Source organism: Neltuma alba, unplaced genomic scaffold (genome assembly GCF_004799145.2).
Source record: "Neltuma alba isolate B1F8T4 unplaced genomic scaffold, ASM479914v2 tig00004419_pilon, whole genome shotgun sequence".
NCBI classification, from domain to species: Eukaryota; Viridiplantae; Streptophyta; class Magnoliopsida; order Fabales; family Fabaceae; genus Neltuma; species Neltuma alba.
Genome location: NW_021633699.1, coordinates 608 through 25,404, shown reverse-complemented (window position 1 = coordinate 25,404; position 24,797 = coordinate 608). Strand labels below are relative to the sequence as shown.

At 34.2% G+C, this 24,797-nt stretch overlaps 3 protein-coding genes across 8 annotated transcripts; 1 reads left to right on the top strand and 2 right to left on the bottom strand.

Moving 5' to 3' along the window:
* Positions 1-431: 431 nt before the first annotated feature.
* Positions 432-2,569, bottom strand: LOC114744657 (two-pore potassium channel 1-like). Its single transcript, XM_028932819.1, has 2 exons — positions 1,620-2,569; positions 432-780 (listed from the first exon to the last, which is right to left on the bottom strand). Exons 1-2 carry the CDS (start codon positions 2,516-2,518, stop codon positions 621-623), a joined length of 1,059 nt encoding a protein of 352 aa, XP_028788652.1. The 5' UTR covers positions 2,519-2,569; the 3' UTR covers positions 432-620.
* Positions 2,570-9,315: 6,746 nt separating this feature from the next.
* On the bottom strand, positions 9,316-12,101 carry LOC114744659 (DNA-directed RNA polymerase I subunit RPA12-like). 6 transcript variants are annotated; one of them, XM_028932826.1, is made up of 6 exons: positions 11,884-12,101; positions 11,356-11,514; positions 10,348-10,388; positions 10,049-10,108; positions 9,892-9,948; positions 9,316-9,693 (listed from the first exon to the last, which is right to left on the bottom strand). In XM_028932826.1, the coding sequence occupies exons 2-6, from the start codon at positions 11,471-11,473 to the stop codon at positions 9,619-9,621; spliced, it is 351 nt and encodes a 116-aa protein (XP_028788659.1). In that variant the 5' UTR covers positions 11,474-11,514; positions 11,884-12,101; the 3' UTR covers positions 9,316-9,618. The 6 variants fall into 6 exon arrangements, with proteins under 6 accessions (XP_028788659.1, XP_028788658.1, XP_028788657.1 ...); XM_028932825.1 differs by having other exon boundaries at positions 11,356-11,498; XM_028932824.1 differs by having other exon boundaries at positions 11,356-11,495.
* Positions 12,102-21,322: 9,221 nt separating this feature from the next.
* On the top strand, positions 21,323-24,442 carry LOC114744658 (probable U3 small nucleolar RNA-associated protein 11). Its single transcript, XM_028932820.1, is given in 10 exon segments — positions 21,323-21,738; positions 21,837-21,927; positions 22,996-23,087; positions 23,194-23,287; positions 23,373-23,449; positions 23,738-23,793; positions 23,796-23,817; positions 23,935-23,995; positions 23,997-24,035; positions 24,322-24,442. Coding segments are annotated over 10 exon segments (681 nt in total). The 5' UTR covers positions 21,323-21,682; the 3' UTR covers positions 24,415-24,442.
* The last annotated feature ends 355 nt before the right edge of the window (positions 24,443-24,797 follow it).

Sequence of the window (24,797 nt, the reverse complement as noted above, 5' to 3'; positions counted from 1 at the left end):
ATTTTCAGTATCAATCGCTTGATAACTGATGCCATAATAGCTACTTTTTGCTGCTACTATTTCTACTACACCTCATACGTAGGAGCAAAAATGCATTTTTAAACAATAGAATCCTTGAGCATAATAACGTGCAACATGAATAAGTTGAGAGTTAAAGAATTGATGACCAAGAATAACGATACTAAACAGTCATATGTGTAATAATGCTTGGCATTTTAAGAAGTGACTAATAAACAATGAAAACTTTGTAAAATATCAAAACTAAATAGTTGAAAATACAAAGAATATTTTATCCATACTTGGTCATGAGACCATGCATAGATAGTATGATTATAGCATTACCAAAAATTCAAAGTCATATAATCTGGACTTCTTCATGATTTCATCTAATCCAATAATCAATGAAGCTGGAAGAAGTAAGACTACTGAAATTCCAGGATCAGGGGTCATAATTAATAAAACCTCGCCTGAAGCCATAATCAAAGTATGCATTAGGGCGGGAAAATGTAAGTTACAGCTCAGATATTTACAAAGAAATATCAGGAATAAGGTGAGAAAACTAACTTACAAGCAGCATGTAAGTTCATTTTGTACGTGTGAAACTCTATAATTATGAGTATCTAGGATGGACGAGGCGATTGAGCAAGAGCTATATCAGAAGGTGAAAGAGTACCAGACTGATCAACATCAAGCTCCTCAAACTCTTGCATTACAAGTGAGATATCTTCTTGAGTTATCTTCCCCATCTCTTTGAGCTTATAGATAATGAACTCAGCAACCCTAAAAGCAGCAACAAAAAAGAGATTTACTTGAAATGAATTAATGAAACTAAAATCATTCTTAATTGGTCAGATTCTTTGAAAGGGAACATCATCCTTAAGAAAGATGTTGAAAATTCTGGAATCCTATTTCAATATATCAACAATCCAGAATCAAAAATCAAGCAAATTAAGTAAATATTCATCATTCCTTTACTTTGAATTTAAGTTATGAGTTGCTCAAGAAAAACCCATCCCCATGTTATAATAAATCATACCGTATGCGAATTTTAAATGTGACAATGATGAACTTGACAGAAAGACTAGTTTGAAATGAACAAGATCCTTTTAATAAGCACTTTGTGCACTAAAGAAATCGAGGACTAGAGCTGAGTGGGTTTGTAAATTCTGGATCGAATTGTTAGTCGATTTTTGTACTGCTTATATTTCGTTTGTTACAACGCGTTCTTAGGTTTCACTCGGCAAATTCAACTCTCTTATAAGAAAGAAAACACGGCGAAATTATTTTTGGATAGAATTGATTATATAAATGACTTGCAAGTTTCTACAAAAGTTTCTTATTTAGTAGTTAAAACTGACAAATTCACTCCACCAACTTTATCAAAATTGCAGGAAAATTATATTCACATGGAAATAAATCTTGGTCAAACCCAGGCTCTACCCCTAGCTTGGACTATTCTTAATCTCCAAGGATAGGCCTAAATCAAAATGTGGTTGGGTAGGTTTCTAGGCTCCGCGCTTAGAAGTCTGTTGGGCTTTAGATCAAGCCTAGCCCAACTCATGACAAGACAGATAATATGAACTACCGACAACCAAGGTTTTGAAGAATAATGAACTAACCCAACATTTCCATCATCATCAAGATCTGCTGCCTCCAAGTCTGCATTGGTTGTCCTCCGTGTAAGAACCATCTTAGAGATTTCCTTTTGTCTTTTTTCAGTGTTCAGCTCAGCAATGTAAAGGAAAAGCTGACCTAAACAAATAGTACCCATCAATATCCAAAACACAGCAAAGACTCTTCCTCCTTCACTGGAAAAGCTTTTATCACCATAACCCAGGGTTGTTATTGTAGAACAAACACAATAGAAGGCATCGATAATATCCAACTTCTCAACAGCAACTAAGAAAATTGTCCCCGTAACAATGAGCGCCAAGAGCAGGGAAAGTACCACAAAAAATTTATATATCGTCTTGTTGACCTCAATCTCCTTTAGGATATCAGTTGGACCAACTTTATCTTTCCTATGCAGAGCTTTGACTAGCAAAACTTCCTGCTTTTCAACCAAGTAGTCCGCTGCTTTGCTTAAGATTAAACCAACTAGTGCCATTCCTGTGAATACAAAAGCACAGGCAAGTAGTTTTGTAAGGTCACTATTTGGCACAAGGTCTCCGTATCCAACTGTGGTCATCGTGACAATTGTGAAGTACAGAGCATCAAGGAACCCCACTGTTTTCTTCCCTGCAATCTGGTGCCTGACAAGATAGAAGATCACAAGTCCAATACTTAAATACCCTACAAGATATATAGCCACCTTTAGAAAACTTGGATGTAACTTCCCAAATATGGACTCAGAACGCTGAATTGAGCCAATATCAGTTTTCTCAGGTAGATCAAGATTAGCTAGAGGAGCACTTCTAGAACGGAGAACCCTTCTCCTGCCAACCTGGCCATTTGTTTTTGGAGCTGCTAGATCTGGTAATTGTCGAACCAAGGGCTCCCTTGCATCATTACTGGCCATGTAGACAACTTAGAAAGGGAGGACAAATATCAAAAGACCTGCTTCAGTTACAGAAGGGTAAGAATTAGCAATAGCAATCAATTATGTGGAAAAATACAGACAATGAATATCTATCCATGCCACAAAATCTTGTGATGCCAAGGGTATTGAAGTTATGGAGCATATAATTCATAGAACACCAGTTGCAACGTCTCCTACAAAGCTTCACTGAAGCAGGATCTTCAGAAAACAACATGCTTTTATCTGTAGTTGAGTAGCATAAATACAAAATAAGACAGTTTACATCATGTCATGGATTAGTTCAACCTAAAAGCAACAGCTGATGAGCAAAGGCTGAAAAATAAATTTACTATAATTTTAACATGCTCCTTATGCAGAAGTTTGTTGGACCTTAGGAGTAGATAAAGCAAACACTCACATACCATGCGCTGAAATCTCATTTGATTAAGAAAACTGGGGTAGCAAAGGGTAGCAAAGATCGTACACTTCACCACTTAGTTAAAGCATACAGGTTATGACACCAGAGATGAAAACACAAATTAAAATTCAAGCTGTTTAGCAGATGATCATAAATAACAATACATCAGATACAGCATAAGCTAGACTATATATTTCCTAGTTACTAAAAGAGAATAAATCTTTTTAAATTTGAAGATGACAACTCGAGAAGTTTTTCTTTATCTTAATTAGTATAACAACAGAAAACATTTGGAATTGCAGCAACAGAGAGAGCATAATGATCTTTTTCTCTTCCCATTAGGCAAAAAAGTATGACGGCTATGCAGATGAAGCTCTGTATGTAGACAATTGGGAAGCGAAACAACTAAGCAACAGAGTTAAAAAATTTGTGAAACACCATTCAATCTTCCTGCCTCAAAATCCGAATGAGATTATAATATATATACATATATATATCGAAAGCTGGAATTCATAATATATCGAAAGCTCTATGCCTTTTTTATTACATCAGCTTTTGTTTAGGCCAACTTCTAAAGCTGACGAATGAGAAGCTAAATCATGGGGGCTCAATCTGACCCCAATCAGGTGAATATTCCCGAGTTCATGCCTTCAGAATCGTGAGTTATAAGAGCAAGAAACATTGAAGAAACCAAAAAAATACAAGAATCATCGACTGCATATTAAAACTAAAACTAACCACAAAAAAGCTTCTCTCTCTCAGCTATGTCAAAGGAGCAGCATCAATTATAGGATAAATCGAATAAGTTAAGATCCAGCTTTTAAGACACAGAATATTCATGATGCTACATAACTTCCAAATTGCAAGGGATTTCGAAAAAAGGGAAACTCTTCTGCTGAAAAGGCAAAACGAAGTTTCAAGCAACTAATTAACTTCCAGAAATATACACTCAGAATCTGCAGATTCCATGCCAGAACCGAAAATAAATCCCTAAGAATCAAAACCATCATGAAACTGATGTAAGGAATGCGGATTCTACCTTTGGAAGAAAAAGCGAACGCAGAATCTTCAGAGAGCTTCTGAGGTTCGGACAGATCCAGGGGAGGGGAAGGCCAGTGGATAGTTCACACTTCATTTTGGAAAAAGAACAAATATTATTAATCATTATCAGTTTTTTTTTTTTTGCCACCATTCAATATTTATTGACGTTTAATATTATTAATCAAATTCTGTTCGTTTTTCAAAAAAATTAACAGAATTTGACTTTAAATTGAAATTCTAGTTTTGCTGTCCAACTCTGTTCAACTTTTAGAAATCAGTTTACATATATCATTTGAGAAAGTTTTAATTTAATAAATTTTCACATTTTGACACGAAAATAATATTACCTCTGGTCGTTAATATAACATTTTGTTTGATTTTTATTTTGATCCTAAATATAAGACCACAATCCACTCTATCTCTCATATTTATGCATTTTGTTTCAAGATAGTCCTTCTAACAATAAGAGTGCTAGCCAATACACCTGATTAGTAAGGATAATTTAAGAAAAACAATATTTATTTATTATGAATAACTAACTTAACTTATTTCTTTAATCTCCTCAAATTAGTCAATTAGTTCTTATAAATAGGACCAGAAGTAGTATTAATCAAGTTGGGACAATATATATACCACATCCAGTCTTAAATATAACATCTAATGCAATGTCCAAGCAACATTGTCAAATGAATACAAAAAATATAAGTCAAAATAATACAAGGGGGGAAAGAGAATGATCAGTTCACTTGTAAACCGAGTCATCAAATTTAGAAGACAAAAAAAAAAAAAAAAAGAGGGTCAAGCTGCGAAAGAATTGGCTCATTTTGCTCTGGGCTAGAATACTTAAAGGAATTTATTTCCCAAATTGCTCCTTCTTAAATGCGAAGAAAGGGGCAAGAGCCTCTTAGGTTTGGAACAGTCTTCTTGAGGGTAGAAAGATTTTCTCTGGTACATCCTTTTGGAGAGTAGGCGATGGGAGGAAGATTAAGGTGTGGCAGGAGCCATGGATTCCAGATCTGGAGAACTTTCGTATACCTGGAGGTCCTGTTCCAGAAGACATGAAGGAGTTGATGGTCTCAGACCTGCTACACCAAGGAAGGTGGAATATTAGAAACCTTCCAATTTCAGACAGTGTTGCACAAGCTATCCAAAACATTAGACTTCCTAGGTCTGAAGTAGAGGATTGCATGATATGGATTGGGAGTGTGAATGGAGTTTACTCGGTTAAATGGGGCTATAAATGGCTTCAGGGTCATAAACCTGTCTCTCCTAATAGGGGTCCCAGTTCTTCTACTCAGGTGCCTTCCGAGTTGTGGAAAGAAATTTGGGGTCTTAAGGTTCAGCCAAAAATCAAACACTTCTTGTGGAAGGCTTGCTCCAAGGCCTTACCTACTAATGAAGCTGTTGCAAAAAAGAAATGCCATGTTTCTCCTTTTTGCTGTCATTGTTGTGGTCACATTGAAACTATTGAACATTGTTTACTCTTATGTGATTGGGTGCGTAGAGTTTGGTTTGCCTCACCGCTTGCTATTGTGGTGCATGAGCTAAATGTGGTTTCCTTTGATTCTTGGCTTGCTAAAATCTTGCATGAACTTAAGCAGGATGACTTTCTGAAAGCTGTGGTGGCCTATGTGTGTTGGTACATTTGGAAGGCCCGCTGTGGTTTGGTTTTTGAGAACAAAAACCCAGATCTAAATTGGATCTTGACTGCTGCTTCTACTGGTGTAATTGAACTGTGGCGTGTTAAACACTGGAGTGAATCTCAATCGATTCCCTCAACTAATGAATTAGAAGATATGGTTTGGTCTCCTCCTTCTCCTAATAGTTTAAAATTAAATGTTGATGGCTCTTTTGTAACAGGTACAAATCGTAGTGGTGTGGGCTTTGTACTGCGAGATGCTCAAGGCCAAGTTGTAGATCTATTCTGCCAAAAAGGTAGAGCACTATCAGCTTTTGAGAGTGAAGCTGAGGCGTTACATCAAGCTATCTTTCGCTATAAAGATAGAGAGTTAGGCAAGGTGGATGTGGAATCAGACTGTCTTCCTTTGGTAAAAGCAGTCAAGGAAAACACTCATTGCCCTGATTGGAAAGCAAATGGGCTGGTTGCTGATTTAAAGGGCTTTTTTGCTTCCTGTACAGACTTTAGCTTATCCTTTGTTCCTAGAAAGTGCAATTTGGTAGCTGATTGGCTAGCCAAATCTGGTTGTAAGGGGATGTGGCCTTTTGGTTGGGAGTTGGCTCCCCCATCCCCTCTTTTGATCTTGCTTACTTCTGATAGGTCGAACTGTAGAGAAGGCATAGGATGAATTTCTGTTTCTTTGAAATTAATATACATCGTTTCTTTGACCAAAAAAAAAAAAAGAATTGGCTCATTTGACTTCTTTAACAGATTAATTAAGAAATTGATTAAAAATTAATACTACATTAGATTAGAAAATGTCCCATTATTATTAATAGAATCGGTGCATTTGACTTTCAAAATTGACTGAGTAAGAAATTTGATTTAAAACGAGTCAAATAAGTTCGAGAATTGATTTAAAAAATTAGACCTATATTAGTCTGAAACTGTGATCAAACAATTAGTAATTTAGACATTAATTTTTTATTTTAAAATTCAAAAGATAAAAAAGAATTGACAAGAAAAGTGTATAAAAATTAGTAAAAAGGAACAGAAAGTATGAGACTCGAATATTTTTTTCCTTATCTTAAAATAATAATAAAGTTATCTTAAATAATAGTAAAGAATGTTGAAGTAAATACAAAACTAATATATGGAGAAAATGACTACTAAAATATAAAAGAGCAATGTCAGTCTTCTTAAAACAAGTTTTTGTTCTCTTGCTCTTAGTCTCATTGCAGTAGTTTAAACATTTGATCAGATTTAATGATATAATAACTTGGGTGAAAAAGACATCGATGATCCCTATTACCCTTTCGAATACTCTCGAATGCAGGAGAACACAACTGAGCCAATGGTTCTGAGAGAAGGAAAGAAAAATTATTATTAACAAGTCTAAATAACAACTTAAATAGTTTATAATGACAAATTTTAGAATAAAAATGATAACTTTTAAAATGTATTTTGTAATTATATTTTTTTATTAAGACCTCAGTGCAATTCTTCCTTGTATATGTGTTCGGAAGCTGCACAAGTGAGCCAATGACATCACCCCCGGGTTAGGCTTTTTCACACCAAACTGGTTGTAATGAGATTTCATTCTATCACCTCTTAGGATTTCCATAGCTGATATGACAATTGAACCTGCAAACCAGATTACTAAAATAAGCTAAAATATACATTTAGTTTTTTAATTTTATAAAGAGTTTTAATTTAGTTTTTTAATTTTAAAAGTACACTCTTAATCCTTTAATTTTAAAATCGTTAACAAAAAGTAATGACATTGGAATATTAAATCTTAATAAAATATTTTTAAATGCTAATATATTAAGCTTAATTTTCAAAATAATCATGATTATTTAAAAAAATCATCATTTAAACCTAATGATTTTAGGGTTGAAAATGAAAAGTATGCTTTTTAAAGTTAAGGAATCAAATTGAAACCCTCTATGAAACTAAGGCGCCAAATGCATATTTTAGCCTGCTAAAATAATGCTCCTCTGGTCCTTAATATATGACTTAATTATTGAGTTGATTTTAATCCTAAATATAAGACCTATTTCTCATATTTATTAATTTTTTTTAAATTATCCTTATGGATACTCCTCAACCATAATCAAATAGAAAAAGGAGAAAGAATATTAAGGAAGATGATTGTGATATTTTAAGAAAAGTATGTCATATTTTTTCTAATTAACTAACTTACCTAACTTTCTTAATCTAATTAAATTAGTTAAATAGATCTTATATTGAGGACTGAAAGAGTACAAAATAATCAAATAATACTTGTTCCACTTCTATTTATAAGCTTCAAATTGGAAAGGGGTGTAGTTCAATTTATAAGTTTCAATTTGAGTTTATCTTAACATCTAATAGGTTTTTCTCAATTTTGCTATTAATTATTTATTTTCTCTTCTTATCACGTTTTTCCATACATTCTTTTTTATTTTTTCTCATTTATTGTAAATGTATATTTGAAATAAAAATATATTCATAACTTTTTTATTGTTGTTAACTAACTTTAATTAATTTTTCAACATTCGCAAAATAGTTCTTTTAAAATTATAATAAAGATGAGTAGTTATTTACAGCACCTTATCACAACTCATTACTTATTTACCAAAATAACATGTTTTAGCAAATTTCACACATGGTTAATTTATTTTTCAAAAAAATTAATCTTTGAATCCTCCAACTTTTAACTCATTTCTAACTCAATTCTTTAATCTCAAACTTTTAACTCAATTATAACTTAATCTCTCATCTTTTCACTTTTCATATTGTTATCCCTCACTGAGTTGAGTCATTCATGTGGCAAAAATAGCTTCCAAGTGAGCTCCCCCAGGATTTTTTTTTAATAAAATTTACACGAAAGAAGGAAACAATCTAACTGCGGGCCCCCAACGCTAAAGCTGTGGCCGCCGGTCACCTGCGGAGGGTCATACCCAAGATAGCTGGTCGAGGCGACATTTTTTCCATTGTGAGGAGCATTATCATAAAAACGGAACATTTCCTAATTCTATTTTAGAATGTGGAGTGATTTAAGATTTCGTAAATTTAAATCACTGATATGAAATTTTTAAATTTTAGAGGCATTTATTTGAAATTTTTCCTATAATTTACGTCTAAGTTCCAAAAAATTCATTCGCTTGACATGATTTAAAAATACAGTTTCGTGACAAACACATACAGTTTAGAAGAAAATTATTATTCATGTTATTCCCAAGCTACTTGTCTAGATTGGCTTAGACACTAAGGACAATTAATTTAATATATTGCACTCTGTGAAACATAGAGAAAATTAAAACAACTTTAAATTGCAACATAACAAATTTATTATTTTTCTATTTTAGCCAAACTTTCAAAATATGTATATATGTGCCATTTTTTGATACAATTAACGCCCAAGCCCGAGCATTGTGAGCCCTATTCAAATAAAGTTCTCTTAACATGACTTTTTAATCAAAAACAAAAATAATATTACGTATAATTATCTCATAATTACGATCATTGCCCTTTCTATGTACAGGATAGACAATAAGTGCTGTTAAAACCAGCAAATAGATAACATACAAGGTAGCTTTGCATGATAATGTGACCAGATAAAGAAAGGCCATCCATACAATCAGGGATCCATGGGAATATTCCTTAGTTGAAAGAATAATTAACTTCTAATATTCATGCAACCCAAACCTATCAGTTTAGCTCACTTCACGATCATAAACAAGGAAAACAAAAATCAATTTAGCTAAACCATTACTCTATTTTCAAGGAAATCTGTATAACAAAAGGACCCATCTGTGCATTATTGCCCCGGAGGGTCAGTGTTATCAAATCACTTCGTCAATGTTCCAAGTGAATAATACATTGTGAATATGATATGGCACAAATGGTCAGAATGAGTAGGATAAATTCTCACCTCAGTCATAGGCAATGCTTTATATTCCCCTTATAAGTCATTTAAGATTTTGCTTGGTATATCTTCTCAGGAAAATCTTTTGAACTAAGTATCCACTAGTATTCTTAATTCTCCTGAAACTGGTGGCCACAACGGGTGCAGGTGTAAAAAGTAGTTTGCCCTTCATCCGCTGATCGCATCTGTAAATTAAAATTAGAATGTTACGAAACTTATAGCTAAACTTGACCCTTATATAAATAATATGAACACCTTTGCGTCATAACTAGAGTTGATCCGATGCCTTATGCATAGTCTGGGAATTAAGTCCCAATATTTATTACTAATGAATACTGCGGCTTGCTAAAGTTGATAGATGGATAGATAGATTCTAATAATACCTGTCTGGTGTAAAAGTTAGCTTCGCCATGACCACATTTCTCACATTTCTTGTTCACCTATCCAGCAAAAAAGAATACATCAATACAAAAAATAAGCAACTATTGATCCAAAGGAAAGCTCATGCATGCCCTTGTATCAATGCTGTTGGTTCATTACCTTTGACAACTGGACCTTCTGCTCTTCCATTATAATAATTCCAAGCTCCCTTCTGATATCCTGCAAACAGAAGGGTACATAAAATTAGGAAATATCAGATGCAGCTTGAAGTTCGCTATAGTTGCATTTATGGTGCCACGGCAAATTTGCCACTTTGAAATCAAATTCTCAACGTTCGTCAACATGTTGAAATAATTGATTTCAATTAAATTATCATCTAATTGGTTGAAACAAAACATACGTTCAAAGAAAATGAATACAAATTTGATCTGCAGCTTATCTAAAGTAATAAACCATACCTCAGCAGAAATTGTGTAACTTATTTCTTTTCCGCTTATATCTGAAGACAAGGACAATCAATTAGAGCATATTAAAAATCAGGGAAAGCAAGTTACAGTTACATAATGAACTTTTTAGAGAAAAAAGGATATCGATATACACTTGAAGCTCAAAACATGCGCGCATACAGTACAACATCCAAATCTGCAAACATCCATACCCATATACACACTTAAACTGGCATATAGATTTCACAAGTAGGTTGGTGCTGTAAATTCATCACCATGCCTCTCATTTTTTTAAAGATAAATCAAGGAATACCTTCAACAGTTCAACCAAATGTATCTTCATTCAGTATATGGATCCTTAAAAAAAAAAAAAAAGAAAGAAAGAAAGAAAGAAAAAGAAACTCAAGCGCTACTTGGAAAAGCTTTTCAATCAAACATCAGATACTGGCTTTTTCCTTAAACAAAAAAAAATAAAATTAAATCAGATTTAGAATCCATATAACAGAACAGCTAGCAATTTTGAAAACTCAAAACTTAACACGAGCACACAATGTCAAGCACCAAATCATTGAGAGAAGAGAATGATCAATAAATTATCTGTAATGGGAAGTAAAATAAGTAGATAAGAAATCCTCTAGCTTTGAAAGATGATAAACATTCCAAAGGCCCTTGTTAAGCAACATGAACTTCATTTTTTTTTTTTTTTGGAACATGCTGATTGCCAAGCTTATGCACTGTCAACTAAATACTGTAGATTGTGGTTTCAGGCACAAACAACCAGCCAAGTTGATATGAGCTTAAATTTAGCTGTTTAATTGGAAAACCACACTTTTAACATACCGAAAAGAAGGAAAAAGGGAGCACAGTTGTATAATTTGATAATGATAATTGAAAGGAAACATGGGGATCTAAGATGCTCAAAAATGACCCTACCAGATGTTCGGTAAGACCAAAGACTATTTAACTTGCTAACAAATCAAGGATACAAATCGAACAGAAGATGAGGTTTAAAGGCTTTACCATTAATGTCACGCCTAGTTTTGCACAACGGGCATTGTGCATACTTGGCAGAAGGAGCTGTCAGCATTGTCCCACACAAGTGACAGAACAGGAAATCTCGCCCTCGAGAATTGGCCATCAGATGCTCCTCCAATAATAATCTGCTGATAACAATTTCTCCTGAGGTATTAGAGTGATTGAAATTTCAGAGTGAAAAAGTCGACAATCAAGCATAAGATGAAAGAAGATAAGTGAAAATAATATGAAAGGAAAGCCCATGATCAAAAGCTTTTCTGGGTCTTGTTTGTAGAGAAGCATTAATAATGAGTTTATACAGATATCTTGTCTATTTGGCAAATCAGGTTATTGTAATCCCCTTAAAAAAAACCATATTCTGCAAGCTAATTGAAAAAAAATTCACAGTGGAGAAAGAGCTCAAGTATGACATGGCTAGTTAATACGAAGAAGACAACGACATGGCTATAAGGTGCATCATTTAAATAATTCTCTCGTGTGTCACACTGAAGCTAAGTAAAGACAAGGAAATACCCACGTCTAGGCGATGGTCAAGCGAACGACTGAACTGATGCCGATAAGGAAGCCGCTGAGACGATGGTGCTCTGCTGCAGCTGCTCTGCCTCTCCCTCTCAGGCTGACGAGAAGCCAGGCAACGACCGCGTGAAGGAGGAGCGCCGGCAAGGGCGAACGGATGAGCGTGACAGCCGCGGGTGGGTAACGGCGCGGGAATTGAAATTGTGAATTTTGTGAAAATGGGACTAGGGTTATTGAATTCAAATTCGCATCGAAATTTTCTTAGACCGATAACAAAATTAATTATTTGTTATAAAAATAAGAGTATATAACTCTGTGTTTTTTCTTTGGGAGAATCACAAATAAAGACCCTCCAATATATAAAATAACAGATAGGTCACCTGAATAAGTGAAATTACTCACAAAGACCGGTCTCAAATTGTAATTATAAAATCATGGTCAAATTACCAAAATACCCCTCTTTAATTTTTTTTTTAAAGAAAGCCACTGCCTCACCGGAATCCGGCCACCGGTGCCAGAGCTCCGGCGGCCGAACGCTGGGGTCCGACCGCTGGAGCTCCAGCGTCGACGGCCGCTTCCGGTTGCCTTCTTTTTTTTTTTTTGCAACTGTTTTTTTTTAAAAAAATAGTGGGGGAAGTGAGGTTGGGGGGATTTGATCCCCAACCTAATGCTTCCCAAAATAAGGAATGACCATTGAGCCAACAAATTTTTATTAACATTACAATGCAAAAAAAAAATAAGTTAACTCATTTTCTCTTGTTCCAGGTGATAACAACAATACATTTGTAAATAACAAGTTCTGATTGTAAAATAACACGTCTAGAATAAAAATTTAACAATATGTTTTTTTTATAACAATAAATTTTGTTGCAGGTAATAACAACAATACATTTAAAAATAACAAGTTCTAATTATAAAATAACAAGTTTTGGATTAAAATTTAACAACACGTTTTTTTTATAACAACACACTTTGTTTCAAGTGATAATAACAATAGATTTAAAAATAACAAGTTTTGATTATAAGATAACAAGTTTGGGATTAAAATTTAACCACATTTTTTATAACAATTAATTATTTTATACTTTTAAAAAATAAATTATTTATAACTTATAAAAATATTTTTAATATATTTATTTCTCTAAAAAATACTTTTTAATCTGTATATCTATACAACTCATTATAAATCAAACTACTTCTTATAAATTATAAAGTATTTATAATTAGGCATTTTTAATCTATTAATCATAGTATAAATTTTATATTATTTCATTCTTTAAATATTAAAAATAGTTTTTATATTTAAAGAATAAAATAGTGTTTTTAATTATAAATTAGAGATAAATTTCATTTATAAATTTAAGCAGTCAAAAAGTATTTTTAATTCACAATAAATTGTACTATTTATAATTTATAAAAAGTAGTTTGATTTATAATAAGTTGTATAGATATATAGATTAAAAAAATTTTAAAAAAAATTAAAAAAGTGTGTTGCCATTTTCCCTAAATTTTATTTATAAATTTGAACAATAAAAAAGTATTTTTAATCTATAAAAAATTATACTTCAAGTTTTGATTATAAATTGGAGATAAAAATTATTTTTTTTAGCAAATTAAATAGATTACAAGTACTTTTTATAAGTTATAAATAATTTATTTTCCAAAAGTATAAAATAATTAATTGTTATAAAAAAAAAGGTGCTGTTAAATTTTAATTCCAGACTTGTTATTTTGCAATTAGAACTTGTTATTTCTAAATGTATTGTTGTTATCATCTGAAACAAAGTGTATTGTTATAAAAAAAAACGTGTTGTTAAATTTTAATCCCAGATTTGTTATCTTATAATCACAACTTGTTATTTTTAAATGTATTTTTATTATCACTTGAAACAAAGTGTATTGTTATAAAAAAAACGTGTTGTTAAATTTTAATCCTAAACTTGTTATTTTATAATCAGAACTTGTTATTTTTAAATGTATTGTTGTTATTACCTGCAACAAAATTTATTGTTATAAAAAAAACATATTGTTAAATTTTTATTCCAGATGTGTTATTTTACAATCAGAATTTGTTATTTCCAAATGTATTGTTGTTATCACCTGGAACAAGAGTAAATGAGTTAATTTTTTTTTTTTACATCATAATGCTAGCAAAAATTTGTTGGTTCAATGGTCATTCCTTATTTTGGGAAGCATTAGGTTGGAGGATCAAATCCCCCCAACCTCACTTCCCCCACTATTTAAAAAAAAAAACAGTTGCAAAAAAAAAAAAACCAAAGGAAGGCCGCCGGAGCTCCGGTGAGGCAGTGGCTTTCTTTTTAAAAAAAATAAATTAAAGAGGGGTATTTTGGTAATTTGGCCATGATTTCATAATTACAATTTGAAACCAGGTCCTTGTAAGTAATTTCACTTATTCAGGTGACCTATATGTTATTTTGCATATTTGAGGGTCTTTATTTGTGATTTCCTCTTTTTCTTTTGGAGAAATAAGAATTTTAGAAAAAAAGTTGACTTCACCCACAATTTAAAAGCAGAAAATTATCCAAATGACACGGCTTATAGCCATGTGAAGTTTTAAGGTGAAAACAGGTTAGGTTTTCCTCTTGATGGGCTTTCCTCTTGACATGCTCAACTTATCTTGTAACAAATCAGCTTGAACTGACCTGTGACCTGTTAAAGGCTTATCTTTTAAACAAAACCTGGCCTGTACAAAAGTGTGGCCTGACTTTAAACCGTTTAAATGTCAGAACTTTTAAAAAAAACCACAAACAGGCTACTAGGCCTCCAAAGAGGCCGAAAACAGGCATTATCAATTAAATGCTCTGCTATTATTAGTTAAGTAGTTTACAAACAAGATACCAAAAAAACTATTCTATTGCAGGATATGCAGCCTTGAATAAACCTACAATAACAACAGCGACAAAGAACTCAGATAAAAAGGGTGAAGAAATAATTAGCCGCGACAAAAACTCAGATTGGTTTTTTCTATTGCCACCCACTCGGTTTCATTGTTTCTTTATTCCTATATCTTTTGCTGCCTCTGTTATTAAAAAAAAATACGCCTTTAAGTTATTCAAACAAAGCTTAAACAAAAAACAGCAACTTACATAGGAGGAGGAGAAATCAGAATTCTAGTAAGTTTCAATTTCCAGACCAAAAATCGCTGAGCATTTGGAGACTGGAGTCGAAGCATTCCATTTGTGACTCCCTCAATGGAGAAAAGTAACAGAAAACTTAGCTATTGATGAGCGACGACACACGAGCTAGATGAGGATTGAGACGGAGGAGAGATCTGGGGACTGGGATGGTGTGCGACCGCCAACCTTACTAGGTCGGACTTGGAGAGTGAACGACAGCGATGCTATGATGTCCACATGCGAGCTTGGAGCTAGATATCGTGAACAGTGCCGGCAAGAGAAGAGCATGAATGTACAATGGAGAGTTGGAGACTTTGAGGAGAAGAGGTGTTGTAATATTTTTGGGTGTGTCAAAGAAAGGATCCTACATTAATTGGGAATGTGGGAAGATGAAAACAAATTGAGCATTAATCATGGACAGATTTTCTTATTATTATTAAGAATAGGAAAATCAAATGTTAAAAGAGTGTTAATGTCATAAATGGATTTTCAATGCCTTAAAGATGGAATGTTTGAAAATTCTTAATAGTTTTTTGCTCAAAAAAAAAAAAGAAAATTCTTAACAGTTATTTATCACTTAAATACGTTGAAGTTTTTAAAAATGAAACGGTGGAAGTTTTAAACATCAAATGGTGAGCTTTTATTATGCAATAAAAACTATTAAAGTATTAAACAGTTTTTCGGGCCATTCAAATGCGTTGAAGCAATTTTGAATACGGTCCATTCAAATTGCTTCAATGCATTAACCGACTAGACATTAATAATGTTTTTGAAAGATTAAACGGATTTGCCATTTACTGCAACGTCCCTAAATTGATGGCATGCGTTCAATTTTATAAAGCTGGCGGTTTAATGTGAAAAGGAGGCTGCCAACGTTTAAAATATAAGGCCTATAAAAGGGTGTTTCATTCTAAGGTTTTACACACAGCTCTAGAATTTTCCAGCTCCTCTCTTCCCCCTTGTGTGCTCTCTTACCTGTTGAGTTTACTACTATCTTCTGCTGTTCTGCTCACCCTGTTTTACAGGAAGGATCCGTTTAGTTCTGGGGAGTGCAGCATTCTTATCTACTGGTGGTTGCGGAATAACTCTTAAGGACAGCGTCCTTAGGATGTGACTCGGATTAACTGTTTATTTTGCAGGTGCTGCCACCAACAAGAGGAGAGTTGAAACTGGAGAATTGAGATGGAGATTGGATTCTGGAGAACTCAAGTCCAATGGCGGCTAGGTCTATTAGACAAGGAATTAAAAGAAGACGGTGAAAAAAATCCGAAGGAGTGGAATAAACAATGCTTTTGCCAAGTTAACTAATTGGGTTTTAAATTATAAATCATGCATAGAAAATAATGAAAACCGCATTAGTTTAGTGGTGAAGTTGTTAAGTTGTCATCTATAGGTCTAGAGTTTAATACTCATATCTTTCATAATTGAATAAATACATAAAATTTTAAACTCATAACAGGCTGAACAGGCCAAGTCAAATACTCCTGACAAACCGTCTGACCTACTTCTATCCCTATTCACAATTCACAAGTTGAGGTCTTGGTTTTGAAGACGCCTCCCTAGTGTCGTGACGTGATCAAGGATCAAACCCAGTCCTTGTTCAGCCCTTCTGGCCCATTCTTTGCCATCTCAAGATCCCAAACCATACTATTCTTAGGCCCATTCATTACATTGGCCTAGGATCCTTCTCAAACGCTGCATCGTCATCTTCATCATCAGCAATGATGCAAATCTCAGATGGAAACAACCCTGCAGAAGTGAAGGTGATGATGGAGGGAGAAGAAAGCCCAGGATCAGTGAGATCTTGAGAAGCGAGAAAAGGATAGAAAGCAACAGTAGGCGCGGACTAATGGTACTGCGGAGGAGACCAACGACTGATGATGCAAAACAACAGAATGAGTCAGCAAGAAAAAGAGCAAAAGCGACGAGAGAGAAGAAAGAAATGCCCTAGGGCCCGTTTGGTTCAGGGAAAATCCTGCAATGGAGGAAGCGGGCGTTTGGTTCAAAGAGGAAGCAGGAAAGGAATGGAACCGGAGACCTGATTTTCTTTTAAAGAGCTGAAACTGTGTTCCCACAAAAAGTAGTGAGAACAGATTTTCAATCGCCCATACTAAAGGCTGATTGACCCGTTTGTCTTATGGAATATTTTTAGTGGCTGGGCGAGAGGAATGATGGAAAACTTACCAATGATCATGCCCCGGATGTCTCTCTTTCTCTCGACGACCTTCGTCCCACCAACAGGCACCCTTATCATCAACATCACTAAATGAACCCCGTAACATCATTGTATTTACCTTCATGCTTCGCCCTTTCATTATTTACTTGTGCTACTTTACTGCCAGCCAATTAATATCTTCATATGACTCAGTCAAACTGTATATGAAACTTGTGTGCGTGTAGATGTATATATACATATATATATATATATTCGCATGTGTAAGGAAAAAGTTTCAAGTCCGTTTGTCACTTCCAATATTCTAAAACGTCTCTAGAAAAATCTAACAAGTTAGCCTTGCTATCTGAGGCAAATAAATTGATTTTTCTTATCGCCATTTTTTACGTGAACATATACTATGTTTGGTGAATAAAAAATAGAGCATAGTAGAGGGCCTAAGCATGACAGGGCAAAATCAAAATTTTGCGCAAAATTTTGAATATCGTGCATGAAATTAGAATTTGTACAGAGAAATTTAAATATGCTCAAATAAATTTGAACTTGATACAAGACAATTTGAATTTACTGTATTAAATTCAAATGTGCTTACTCCATATTTATTTGTTTAAAGTATAATTTATTGAATTTTTTAATAATATTATTATTCTCGAAGGCTAAAAAACATTTTTTAATTTATATCATTTTGTCTTTTTATTAAAAGCAGCATTTTTTTATTTAATAATGTTAATCTTTCATTAAGTGTAACATGGTAAAATGGCTCAATTTTTTAACCCATTTTCATCCAACCAAATATAAAATTTTCATTGGACCAATTTTTAATTCTGGTTTGAACCAAAAACTCACTCTACCGGAAATATTTCATTCCCTTCTTTTTAATTTTTTTTTGATTCATTTCCATTCCAATTAATTTTTTAAACCATATAGGCCCTTAGTCAAACAGGCAAAATTAGAATATAAAACAGTTAGCGTGGATAATTTAGTCAAAGTGTAACAAAAAAATTTTCTTCCTAATAAAAACTCAAAATTTGGGAGGAGAGGTGAGGAAGGAGAAGGAAACACACCTACCCATGGAGCTAGATCTTCTAAGAGTCTGTTTGGTTTGAAGGGATGGGATGGGAGGGAGGAAAGTGTAGTGTGGGGGAGGGCGGGAGAGGTTTTAATATTACACTATTTGGTTTGATTAGAGAGGAGAAGAGGGAAGGAATATTTAACACTCGTTTGTTCGGTTCAAAAAAGAAGGGAATGGGAGGTAATAACTAATTTGCTATTACACTCTCATATGTTAGTTTATATCTTTTTATATGTATGTTACTGAAAAATAAAATAATTTTTTTGAGTTGATAATATGGTTGATATGATAATAGAATTTATGGTGGAGACAATGTGAAACTATAAATTACATCAAATCTTTAAAAAAGAAAAATCCAAAGAAAACCGATGGAAGGAAGCAAAGAAATGATATACTACCTCCGGTTTTTAATATAAAAGCTAGTTTAATTTTTAATTTGGTCCTCAATATAAGATTTTAATTCACTTTTTGTTCTCATATTTATTTATTTATTTACATTAGTCCTTATATGAGCTGCACATGTTAAACGTTCAAATAGTAGTTTTAACTAATAGATGATTAGCAATGGTATTTTAAGGAAGACAACACCTAATTATTACAAATAACTAATTTAACAAACTTCTTTAATCTACTCAAATTAGTCAACTAGCTTTTAATATTAAAGACTGAAAGTCATATATGTCATGTGACCCATGAAATAACAGAAAACAAAGTACCGTTTAGGGTATAAAAATATGGTTAGTGCCGGAGATAAGAATTTAAGCTGGAGCATAGCCAAACGAGGAAGGAGAAGCAGGAAGAGAAGAAAGTCAGGGTAAAATCATAAATCAGTCCAAAGACATTTATAGAATATCATAAGGTTTTTTAGGATAAATTAGTCTAAATATTTGGCTCCCCTTCAAAAAACCTACATTTGGAGGGGAGCCAAAATGAGGTAAAGGAGAGAAGGCAAGGGGAAATTTTAGCTCCTCTCCCTCCCAAAATTTCTAACCAAATAGAAGGAGGAGTTCATTTTTCCACCTTCCTACCAACCAAACAGACTCTGGTTATCCTTATTTTCAACTACTCTTAGAATCTTGAAATCGTGTCCATTCAAATGATCCAATAGCTCATATTGCACCACATCATTAGGCTCTTATCTCAGCTTCTCCCTTCCCATGACCACCAACGACAAGCCTCGCTTGCCTTCTCCTTTTCGGCCTTGCTTCCTCGTCGACGGCCTCCTTAGACGTTTCTTGCTCTTTGATTGATAAAAGAGGCAATGTCTTTCAATTTTGGGTTTCCTAGCTTTTGCAGCGACGTTGGAATGTAATGAAGTGGACTACTATTTAACATCGTTCCAAGATCATGATGAAGTGCTTTTTGGGTTTTGGCTAACCTTTGTAGCAATACATAACTAGAATTTTGTTTTTGTTTGTTTCTATTGATCTTGTTCTTTCTCCATTTCTAAATTAGCTGATCTCCACCTCTATTAGCTTGTTTCTATTGTTCTTGACAAAATTATAGTGTCCGATGGTGGTTTCTCATGAGCAAGAGCATTGTCGTCGTTGAATGGTTTGGAAGGCACCGAAAACAACCTCCTTAGATCGCCAGGGATTTGGCAGAAACCAGAAAATGAACGAACGGTCGAGATTATAATGAAGCAAGAGGTGGGGATGCAATTTTAGGAGTTAGATTATGTGTCCCAATTTTGAGCGTTGAGATCATTTGGATGGACGGGATTTCAAGCTTTTGAGAGCTGACAGGTAGAGTCAGAAAAACAGACCGAACTTGTCGGGCTGACTCGTTTAAGTTGAGAGCTGGGCTTGTATTTTGAAACTTTAAAAGGGAAGTTAGGCTTAAAAGGACCAATCCTGTAGGATTGAAAAATAAAGGAGCTGGCCCTGTAGAGTTGCGGGTCGACCTGTTTAAGCCCGCTAATAAATTTTTTTAAATTTCTATATTTTTTTAACTTAAAAAAGAAAATCCTAACATTTTACACATAACACACTTTTAGTTTTACTCACCCTAGCAACTCACACAAACAACATTCACCGGAAAAAAAAAAGAATCACCATAATTGTTGGAAAAATAACTAAAAAATGTGAAAATTACAAAATTTAAAACTAAGTATATTCACAAAAATGTATTGTTATTTATAAGTTGTCAAAACTTATTAAAATATTATATGTATAATTTTTACTGTCTTTATTTGTTATTCTTTCATATTTTTTATGCTTGAAATAGAATTAATTAAAGAATCTTTTGAATTGAAATAAAAATCTATATCATTTTTATAATTAGAAACAAATTTAAAACTGGGCATGATTGATTCCTTTCTTTTTTGTCGGTAGGACAAATGATTATTCTTTATGTATATTATGTTTGCTAGTTAAACTTTTTTATTAATTATTTATAATTAAACCAAATCATCCGTATTGCAATTATTTTTTGAACTTAGTGCTTATTTATTTGTTTATGTCTGTTCTTCACTTAGTTTGCTTATTCAACAGATTCTATTATACTGTGATAGATGTTTGATATAATGATGTTTATATTTATGACTTAATTTTATTTTTATTTATACCTTTTATTAATAATTTTATTGTTTCAGTTTTATTATTTTAATAAAATATGCAAAAAAATTAAAAAAAATTATATTTTAATTAAACAGGTATAAAACTTGTAGGCCAGCCCAAACCCAAGCCCGTTATTTCACGGGTCGGGCTTAAAAAATATCATTTATTTTTAGAACTTGAGATTGAATGGGCTGGCTCGTTTAAGCCTTAGCCAGTGGCAGGTTGGTCCTGTAGGTCGGGCCGGCTCGTTTTTTCAATACTACCGATAAGAATGAGCACGCTGAGAAGATCCGCACTTGCTCCCTCTCTCCCCGCTTCCCCGCCCCTCCCCTTCCTTCCTTCCTTGCAACCAAAAACACGCTCTTAAAAAAAAAAAAAGCCAACTGAACACTGCCTTAGGGCTCAGCAGGACGCCGATCCCATTTCGAGTTCCTCTTTCCCGTCCGACAAACGACAATCTTGGCTCCTCCTTCGCGTTGCTCTGCCATCGTCATTCCCCTGATTCGATCGAGGTCAACCCCATCGTGTGCCATCTCTGCTATATTTTCCCTTCTTCTGCACAAGCACCATCGGCCAACGCGCCGCCGTGCGCCCTCGCTTTTCAGTCACTACTTGGATTGATCTCGACCACAAGACGGGGACGCGACCACGAGAATTTGAGCATTTGTTTTGGAACAATCAGGGCACACCTCTGCCTCATTATACAGTTCAATCAACGGGTTACGCATAACCCGTTTCAGCTCCTCTCTCGCGGCGCAGTTCCCTCTCTCTATTGAATAGTCTCTGTCGCAACCTCCACATCCATAAGTTACCTCGGCACTGAGCTCAGGCCGTTGCGGCTTCTCTCTACTTGAACATGTCTTCCTTCAAGAACGCCATTCCCAGACGGGCTCACAAAGAGCGTGCTCAGCCGTAAGTCTTGAGAAATTCTATGTTTGCTTTACCTCACAAAACGCATTGGATGGCTATTGGTCTGTTTTGATTTTTGAGTTTGTTTGCAATTTTATCAGGTCCTCGAGGAAAAAATTTGGCCTTCTTGAAAAGCACAAAGACTATGTCGTACGTGCAAAAGCATTCCATAAAAAGGAGGAGGCTATACGGGTACATTTGTGGAACAGTTTTCCCATTCTGATTTTGCATGACTGGTCTAACGGCGTTGATGCATATCTTTGTGATAAGGGAAAAATAATAGAAATAGAATGAATATGGGAATAGAGACAAATCTGTTAACATGACTGGACCTTGCTGATACAGTTCAGATTAGACATACATGTGTAGGAATCCAGGCGCCCATCATAGCTTGATACTTTCTTTATAATTCCAACTCACTCCCTTCCTCCCTCCCTCAGTGCAAACTAAACTCACTTACTAACTACTAATGCCTAACAATATCCCCTCCCTCCTCTGAAAACCCTTGACCTTAAGGGCCACTCTGACTGGAACAAAAATTAGAATATGTTAATTTAAAATCATAAAACTGGAACTATGCAGCATCTTTAACAAGTTCTTTCTACATCAGAACAGCGTAGGAAGTTCAGTAAGATCAAACAACTCCTATCATAATGATTTCGGCCACTATATTTTAAAAGCCTTGTCACACATGTAAAGGAATAAGAAAGGCATCTCTTCTAATTTCTTTTGCAAATTCCTTTTGAACCCCTTGCCAACCATTTGAAAATCTAGAGAATCATGAGTGTATCCAGTGTAGTCAAAAGCAGTTGTGATGCATTAAAGAGGTCCGACACCCCTGACGACTTGTGATTCACAACCTTCAGTAAGGCTTCAATAGGTGAGCACCAATTACGCTGTTTCCCTTGTGAAAGCTATGCGCCTTAGTCGCCTTATTCATGTGCTCTCATCAGCTTATAAGTCCAAGTTCAGAGATAATAAAACACAACCTGAAAAGTGGAGGCCAACCTGTTATATTCAAGATAATAGAGTAGAATTGTAGTTCTCACTTAAAATATCATTTAGGCTATTAGTGTTTTTAGGGTTTTGCAAACAATTACAAAAAGAGAATTGGGAACTACTATACCGTCAACCAACTTCCTTTTACAATGTTAAAGCCTATATGTGAACCTCTACTATCTGGAATAAGTAAACATATTTTTCTATATGTCTATATACGAAAACCTAACTACTAATATTTTTTCTGCATTTGCCCTACAGAAACTTAAAGAGAAAGCAGCATTCAGAAACCCGGATGAGTTTTATTTCAAAATGATCAGATCAAAAGTGGTTGATGGAGTTCATAGACCTGAGTAGGATGCTTCCCACCTTATAGTTGTTCTATAGCTTTTTTTAGTAACTTAGTCATGCATAATTACTTTCCAAATCGAGTTAACTGGATAGCTTTGTCTCCTTTAGGAGTGAAGCAAATAAATATACACCTGAAGAGCTTATGTTGATGAAAACCCAAGATATAGGATATGTTCTTCAAAAAGTTCAGAGTGAGAGAAAGGTAGATCAATGAGGTAGAATGTCCTTTTCGTTAAGAATTTATGTGGAATTGTCATGTGGGGTTAATTTTGAATTTTTGCATGCAGAAAGTTGAAAAGCTAACTGCTTCATTGCACTTTGTTGATCACCAGCAGTCTGGCCATATTTACTTTGCTGAGGACAGGTATGAATGCTCATTTCAATAACAAGCACACGGCTGGACAAATGGCCTTTATCTTTATTGATTTAATATTTGTCATGTTCAGTTGTACGTGTTTCAAGATCCTTGTCTCATTATTTTCCTGCCTTTTGATATTGGATAGAAGCTCCTTGTAAATTTTATGAAAAATTCCCTACTTCCAAGCTCTTGTATGTATTCTACCATTAGGGAAAGGCCTCCCCCCCCCCCCCCCAATTTCTTATTTAAGTTGTGTGGATCCTTTCTTTAAATCTATTCTGTATATTTATGCAGGCGGGAAGCTAAAGAAATTAAGTCACAAATTAAGGGAAGGAAGAATTTGAATCAAGTGATGTTCCTGATGAGATTAAGAGGTACAGCCGTATGATAAGTGGAAAATGATATTTATTTTTCTCTTTTCTTTCTCTGTCTTTTTTTTTTTTTTCCACTTTTATCGTCATTACTTATTATTATTATTTTGAGATGTTCAGGCGAACGGCTGCCTCTTATAGAGAGTTGGAAGAGAGGAAGAATAGGTTGAGTCAACTGGAGGAGAATATACAATGATATGGTAATGCAGAAGGAGCTACAGGTATTTGCCATTCGTTATACTCTATTCTGGATTTCTTTTAGGAAAAATCCCAAAAAACATGCCTCTAAAAATTTCAAAATTCTAAATCAAGAATGATTACAAAAATGTGTTGTCATTTGTTTTTTAAATTTTGTCAATTATTATAAAGTACGATAAATAAGACTGATTTGAAATTTTAAAATTCAAAGATATTTTTTCAGAATTCTCTCGTTTTATTTCTACTTTCTATCTCTATAATACTTAAAGACGCTCTTTTTTTTTTTTGGGGGGGGTGTTATATAAACAGAAAAAGGGTCGAAAACGGAAACTACGGGAAGATGAAGTTGTCTGTCCAACATCAAGACCAGTGTACAAGTGGCGATCTGAGAGAAAACGATAGTAATTCTTAATGCTCTGACCTGCATTTTGGTATACGCCAGCCCCACTATTGTAGTTCTTTAATTTGGTCCCCGACTTCACTTGCTATATCAATTTGTGGGATTAGTGGATTCTATGATACAAATAATGTCTTCGCGCAGCGTTGGAATTGATTTCAATTAATTTACCTTTCGTTTCGTTGGATGGGAAGGAGAGAAAATTGGAAGAAAAAAGCATTTTTCCTTCTAGAGGGGAAAATTTTTGCCTTCCACTTCCTCCAGGGGAAATAAGGGAGGGAGGGAGAGGGGAAATATCTATTTTTAATTTTTCTCCCTCTCTATTTTCTTCCCTGTCCAAAGCAGTGGTAGAATCATCAGTGTTAATGGACATTGGATCAATACGCTG

Coding starts and splice junctions, on each gene's coding strand:
- LOC114744657 (XM_028932819.1), bottom strand. CDS start 2,518: ATGGCCAGTAATGATGCAAGGGAGCCCTTGGTTCGACAATTACCAGAT. Junction 781..1,619: donor GATGATGATGGAAATGTTGG/GTTAGTTCATTA, acceptor TGCTGCTTTTAG/GGTTGCTGAGTTCATTATCT.
- LOC114744659 (XM_028932826.1), bottom strand. CDS start 11,473: ATGGCCAATTCTCGAGGGCGAGATTTCCTGTTCTGTCACTTGTGTGGG. Junction 10,389..11,355: donor AACTAGGCGTGACATTAATG/GTAAAGCCTTTA, acceptor CCTTGTCTTCAG/ATATAAGCGGAAAAGAAATA. Junction 10,109..10,347: donor GTTACACAATTTCTGCTGAG/GTATGGTTTATT, acceptor TTCTGTTTGCAG/GATATCAGAAGGGAGCTTGG.